The sequence below is a fragment of the Bolinopsis microptera genome, chromosome 13 (genome assembly GCF_026151205.1).
Source record: "Bolinopsis microptera isolate Bmic1 chromosome 13, MBARI_Bmic_1.0, whole genome shotgun sequence".
Lineage (NCBI taxonomy): Eukaryota > Metazoa > Ctenophora > Tentaculata > Lobata > Bolinopsidae > Bolinopsis > Bolinopsis microptera.
Window position 1 is genome coordinate 12743523 of NC_087084.1, and position 7072 is coordinate 12750594.

At 37.5% G+C, this 7072-nt stretch overlaps 1 protein-coding gene across 1 annotated transcript; it reads left to right on the forward strand.

Annotated features, from left to right (window-relative positions):
- Window positions 1-382: 382 nt before the first annotated feature.
- LOC134824672 (uncharacterized) lies at window positions 383-3495 on the forward strand. The gene is made up of 5 exons (XM_063836639.1): window positions 383-793; window positions 918-1676; window positions 1828-2151; window positions 2355-2487; window positions 2764-3495. The coding sequence occupies exons 2-5, from the start codon at window positions 1635-1637 to the stop codon at window positions 2898-2900; spliced, it is 636 nt and encodes a 211-aa protein (XP_063692709.1). The 5' UTR covers window positions 383-793; window positions 918-1634; the 3' UTR covers window positions 2901-3495.
- Window positions 3496-7072: the final 3577 nt, after the last annotated feature.

Here is a 7072-nt window from a genome sequence, read left to right on the forward strand (position 1 = left end):
CTGTTCAAGCAACATAATTGAAAATGTGCCACATTATTTGGATGTGTTGGCAACAAATCTTATCTCAGTACAGATCATCCTGGATATATTGTAGACACAAACAAATTAAACAAGTACAACAAGTTATACGTTAATTGAAACCAGTGGAACCTGAAACGGGACGAAAAGATACGGGTAATGTAATAATACTAATAGGCTTATCGTGAAATCCTTCCGGAAGAAATTTTATGAAAACGAGATTAATACAGTGATCAGCTTGGTAAAACTACATGCAGCAAAGAATCTTCAGATCTTGAGTAAAACTGACGGCCGATAAGGTTGATCTCATTAGCAGTTTCACAGATTACTGACCTATGATGTGGGTCGGACGTCGGTTGTTCTCAAATGGTGCGATCTGCCAAGTAGGTCTTCAGTCTCATTTTAAATTCATAATTCGATCAGTAGTCAACATCATAAACTGGAAAAAACCAGTTTATTCCATACCATTATCGGCTAAGCTGAAAAATTTTTTAGGAGCATTCTCAACCAACTCGTCCATACACGTAGTATAGCTGTAAGGTAACTGAGCTTGCTGAGTTTACTTTAAGAGAAACATTTTTCTTTTCCATTTGTATGCCACATTTTCTAGCAGTTGTTGGGTATATCCTCATCTAAATTACACCCCAAGTGCGTCCCATAAAACCATTCAAATAGCCTGTAGGGCCCAATTAAATATATTACTGATTTCACGTGTCTTGCTAACCATAATTTATTTTAGACATCCTTTCATCAAGTTGCGAGATGAACCTATCACGTGAGTACAATACAAATATTTCCTACAAACCACAAACGCTTTCTCGTTCTGCTTTTCTTGCATTTTTGATTGTATTTGTACCATGTCTATGTAAAAATTGTAAGCTAAGGAGATTTGTTTTCAGAAGAGGAGATGTATTCCAAAGAAAAACGTGGTAGTTCGATCAGGAAAGTAATTCTTGTCGTAGTGATGGTTCTCTTCGGTATGACCTACAGCATTTGCAATTCAATACGGTACGGCTTTCTTGCTGACGCCTTTGAACGACGTCATCTCCCAGGAAAAGTGTTTGGTCTACTTGAAAGCAGCATATTCTTAGGTTTCGTGCTCATGTACCTTTCTAAAGGTACAGAATTTATTATGAAAAGAAAACGACATAGGTTTATTTTTGCAGCAATATTAATTGCATTCACGGCAATTTCCTTATCAACTGGATTTGTTTATCTTATAGACAACAACTTACTCATGCTGGTCCTCTCGTTCATTTTGAGAATCCTACAGGGAGCAGCTACCTTCGCTTCTAATCTTCTTCCAGTAGACTTCATTCATGTTCATTTTCCTGACCAATTCGATTTTATGAACAGTGTCGCACTGATGGGATGCTTTTGTGGACACGGAATCTCTGAGAGTATTGGCTGCTTATTATATGACAGATTTGGATACGTTGTTCCTTTCATATTCTCAGCTTCCCTGACCTTTTTGGCCGCTATTCTTCTCCTCCTCACATTCCCTGACACAGAAACCTACCTCTCCTCACAAGATACTGATAAGTCTGGTAACGCAGTCCTCGAACTCTTCTGAAAAAGCTAACCCTCCATTAACAAAGGCTCTGATCTTTCCTTTGATGGTGACCATGTTGATCAATGCCAACCATGGAGTGTTACAGGTAAACCTTTTATAGTGTTAACATTAAACAGCTATGCCAATATCATATTCCATCATGAGAACCAAGATTTTAAGAATCAGGACCAGGATAACAAATCTATTTCTAACAATTTAGCGATACTTACAATTACTTGTAATTGCACATTCTGCAGGTTTCCGTTACACCCTTTCTTCACGAGAACTTTGGTGTGTCTATATCGTATGCAGGGCGGTGTCTAATGTTTCTTGCAGTAGGAATGGCATCAGGTGGTTTACTTACGGGAGTGCTTCTTCAATCTAAGAAACTCAGCCATTACACGGTAATGGCTATCGGAACAGGTTGTCTCTTTGTGGGATTGAACCTAACGTTTCCACCGACCTTCATACCATCGCTCTACAAAGTAGCTCCAACAACTGCATTTCCTGGTGTTTTCCTAGCTGGATTAGGAGATCCTTTAGTCACTATAACTACCCTCACAGCACTCTATGACTTGCAGGTAGGAGAACATGGTTACTGAAATCTATATACAAGTGTAATATTTGCTCCTGTAGCTCTCACACTATTGACTATAAGTATGACAGATCTTGATATGAGATTGTAAATATAATCATGTTTATACATTATATTCCTAATTGTGAGCAGTGCTCTGAAATATATATAATGGATATATATTAAACTGAACTGTTCTCTCTGTCGCAGGAATTGAGAATGGGGCCGCTAACACCAGAGGTAGTGACAAAAATAACTAGTATCTGGCTGATGGGTTATTGTGCTTTCTATTTCGGCGGACCTTTCATTGCTGGATTTCTCACAGACTATCTGTCATTCTCGGGTATGACCATTCAACATTAAAAAGGACAAGGTCGACTTACGAAGATCTTTTAATATTTAAGATTTTTTGTAAATTTGTAAACCGTCAAAAATAATAATTATTGTTACTAATTTGCATGAAAACATGCCAGCACCCTCCGTACACTAGTGAATTACACTATCCTGTAAATTTCCATCTACAATCTACATTCTACATGACTACGATATAATCTACCACCTACCCTCCTGCTACTAGTCTAGTGCACTATAAATAACACTTACATAATGTTATTTTCAGATTCCTCCCTGATTCTGTCGAGTTTGTGTGTGCTGTCTTTAATGATATGTATCGTCATGAGGACAATGACTGCCCGAATGAGAATAAGAAAAAACAGCGAGAAGAGACCTTTGTTGCAGGACAATTTAACGGACTAATATTGAAACTATCTATTTTATCAGACAGTTAGGTAATGATACTGTCAGCTCGTGTAAAATATTATACAATTTTATGGATAGTCAGCTCGTGTAAAACATTATACAATTTTATGGCGCGGCTCACCGTTTCAAAATTGATTTGGGAAAAACCAATATTTAATCAATTTCGATGTTTGTGTAGAATTAGAATTTCATGGGTCAGAAGTCAGACCCGCCACTGTTTTATAATTGAATTGTCAATAAGTGCAAACATATTCGAAGAATTAATATTTTCAACTTCAAGACTTTTCCTCCGAAAAGTTTTGTCATTTACAAAAATACTAACGGTACTGTCGAAATGGACCTCCTATTAATGCGCTCCAAACTCAATTATTCTAGTGTAAGATTCAAAGTTAAAAAATGTTTCATCGCTAAGGATTCAATCAGAATGGCTCTTTACAATTTGATTCATGTTTATTGTCTCCACTTCCAGTTGATTTAAATGATATTCATATCGATATTGATATATGTAAAATCCGGATCGGAATATTGTTTATGAGTCGCATGGTTGCAATCTATTCTTGTATAAATTTGTATTGATCCCGTTTGATGCGACAAGAAAAAATGCTCTTATCAGGAAAGGAATTTCTCAACGTTTCGATGTTACAACATCGTATTCATGATCTAAAAATATTTATATCAAGATCATGAATATATTTAGTGTGTTGCATTCAACACACTAACCTCAATCAAGCCATATTTGGCTCCCACGTTCCACACTTCTCATTGGTCAAAGACCATTCCCGCCATTTTTCACCACGCTATAAACACATACCTACACACGTCAAAAATCTTTTACCTGTTCACCGCGGCTGTAGCATTCCATGCTCATGTAATCACTAATCATGTGTCGTATATTTAGTCTTGTAGTAGTTTTGTATCGCATTTTTGGATAAAGTTGATTGAATTTAAAGTAAATAATCGTATACTAATTTAACCTCCGATCTATGTTTTACGTTCTAAATTTTGATATAAATATTTTTATATCATGAATACGAATGTTGTAACATCGAAACATCGAAAGGTTGAGAAATTCCTTTCCTGATAAGAGCATTTTTCCTTGTCGCATCAAACGGGATCATACAAATTTATACAAGAAGATATTGATATAATTATACTAGGTCATCGAAAATCAGTCTACGCCATCGCCATTTTAAACTTAACTGTGTTACGTTTTTGCTCCTAAGAAACGATGTTCAATTCGAAATTCGAAAGAAAACAAAATAATATAATTCACAATTATACAGCAATTATGCTTATTGCGAAAATAAAACATAATTTAACAATAAATGTAAGGACGAAAACCCCTAGGTTACAAATTGAATAAAATATCGGCAATTCAGTAGTGTGGCATAACACGGTTAAGGCACGGTTAAGGCACGGTTAAGGCACAGTTAAGGCACGGTTAAGGCACGGTTAAGGCACGGTTAAGGCACAAGGGTTACATAAGGCACGGTTAACGCACGGTTAACGCACGGTTAACGCACGGTTAAGGCACGGTCAAATATATAGCACTAAATGTTGGGTGTGTCTTAATTTGAGGGGTTACCCGTTTGAGTTAAGCAGTGTCTTTTTACTTTAAAGAAGAGTTAGGGGCACGTTTAGCTCCGCAAAACTCGAATGTGGCCATTCCAAAACTTTTGAAACTTTAAAAGAAAATCCAGCCTACATTTAGCTTTTTAGAAAAAAAATCCAGCAGCCCATTTTGAAGGGTCCTCCTATTGATGGAGGATTAAATCTTTTTGTGTTTATACCCCCATTATAATTAAGTCGCCTTGCAAGATCTAATTTACTGGAAAACAATAATAGCAGCATTTTCATGATTCGCTGCAAGTAGAGCTGAAAATAAGTTTTACGCTAAAAATCTTTAAATAAGCATTTATAAATATGATCGTTCCAAACACTTTGATGCTTAGGTCAGTTTCCCTGTTCGATATTATCTTGGACGTCTTGAACATCTTTTACCAGACAGTTTTTTCGTCTTGTTCGATGTCATTTTGAACATCTTTTATCAGGGAATCAGTTTTTTCGTCTTGTTCGATGTCATCTTGAACATCTTTTACCAGAGTATCAGTTCTCTCGTCTTGTTCGATGTCGTTTTTAACATCTTTTATCGGAGTATCAGTTTTCACGTCTTTTTCGATGTCATCTTGAACATCGCGAAATTGGCTATCAGTATTCTCGTCTTGTTCAATTTCATCTTGCACATCTTGAACTCGATTATTAGGGTTTTTGCCTTGTTCAATAACATTTTGCATATCTTGAACTTTGTTATCAGTTTTGTTGCTTCCTCCAGTATCATATTGCACATTCTTCACATTTCTTCCTGATTTTTTGCTTTCTGTTTTCATAAGTACCCTCGTTTTTGGGTGACCATCTCCTGCAGCAATGTCCGTATCTGTGGGCACATGAGCACACTTCCGTTTCACTACCGTTTTCGACCATTTAAGCGCTGAACTTACAGTGTCTGCCACGAAATCACTGTACAGTAAAGGGTTGATAACCGAGTTCATTGGTAGAAAAATTATTGAAATGATTGGGTACCAGGGTGTGGCGTTGATAACTTCACTAGAATGAAGGCAGCATGCGATGACAACAGGTAGCCAACAGAAGAAATCTGTTACAATAATCAGTGATATTTTTTGTTGAAGCTTACTGTTTCTGTTTCCAATTTTCTGGCTGACTGCATTAGCTGTAACGTTGATGTACAAGTAGGATACTGAGATGATGATAAAACAGAGCATGTTTATCGATAGAATGATCCAAGTATAAAATCTTTGTGGGTCATTTGGTTTGACAAAAAATTTGAAGAGGCAGACCCCATCATTTCCATAAAACTCGAGTTTCTTTCGGCCGAGAACATCACCTCCATAATCATTGGAAAACATTCCATCAACGAGATCGTTTATAATTCTCCAGCTGAGAGTCCCAGATTTTATTTCCCCGTAGTATTCTTGTAATATACCAAGATGAGCTTCTTTCCCTGGTGCCCCTATGAACAATCTTACTGAAGGGTTATACGTCATACCATTCACAAAGGAATCCTCAAAATAAGGCACCAAGGGGACCACTGCTATGGTCACTGATATCACTAAAATCGCCGCCATCACCAAAACTATCTGCAGAATTGCTTTATTTTTAACTTTCCTCCTCGTGTTATGTTTCCTGTTTACCCCAACTATGCGAACAATACTGAGAACAGTCATGGAAAATAATGACAATTGACTCCCAATCGTGCTGATGACGCCAATAACTGAGCAACCAAAGCTTGACAGCCAAACGAGCTGGTTGAAGCAGTAATTTGCGCCGTACACAATCGTGTCGTTGACAGCCAACCACAGCAAATATACACCCATTAGGAAGTCTCCAACAGAGATCAGAAACACTAAGAGCCTGTTTTTCATCACTGTGGTGTTCTTATCTTCAACGACAGCCCAGGTTCGACAGAATGTCATGAGATTAAAAAGTATTGCTAATATCCCCAAAATCCAACACAACATCTTGAGGAAGGTTTGTTGAACGATATTTTTACCGCAGTCTGAGTTACACTCATCCGAGAAGTCCAGGCAGTCCACGGTTCCATCACATTTCTCAGTTACTGGAATGAACCGCTCTTTTGAGTGACAGCGAAACACATTGGTACAGGTCTCTTCGTCAGAACCATCTCCACAGTCGTCCACAACGTTGCAAACTTTGTCTTGGGTTATACAAAGGCTGTTGCGACATACAAAGAGATCGTTGGTGTAACCGTGTTTTGTTTTCGTTACGAATGTGAGAAAGGAGTTTTGTGCCACTGTATAAACCCGGTTTGGGTATTGCTGAGGGCAAGCGTCGTATCTAATAGTTTTCTTTAATGGGCATTTCGAGTTTTTACAACGGCCTGAACAGCTCAAAATTAAATAGAGTTCTCCAAACGTGTAGTCGCAGTCAATCATTTGATTCGGATAAACGACTGTGATGTCTGAATTTACTCCAAATATGTCTTGTTTTGATAAGTTTACTTTTTCTCTTATACATTTTTCTGAAATGTGTTGAATATCGCTTAGTCCTTGCAAGCAGTACATGAGGCGCTTTTCTTTTTTACCCGATCTTATTATGGTCAAAACTTTGTCAAAGGTAGGAGTAATCTCGTG

Bases quoted from the DNA above. Each gene is read 5' to 3' on its own strand.
- LOC134824672 (XM_063836639.1), top strand. From the start codon at position 1,635: ATGGTGACCATGTTGATCAATGCCAACCATGGAGTGTTACAG. The intron at 1,677-1,827 runs GTAAACCTTTTA...CACATTCTGCAG, and splicing joins CCAACCATGGAGTGTTACAG to GTTTCCGTTACACCCTTTCT. The intron at 2,488-2,763 runs GTATGACCATTC...TGTTATTTTCAG, and splicing joins AGACTATCTGTCATTCTCGG to ATTCCTCCCTGATTCTGTCG.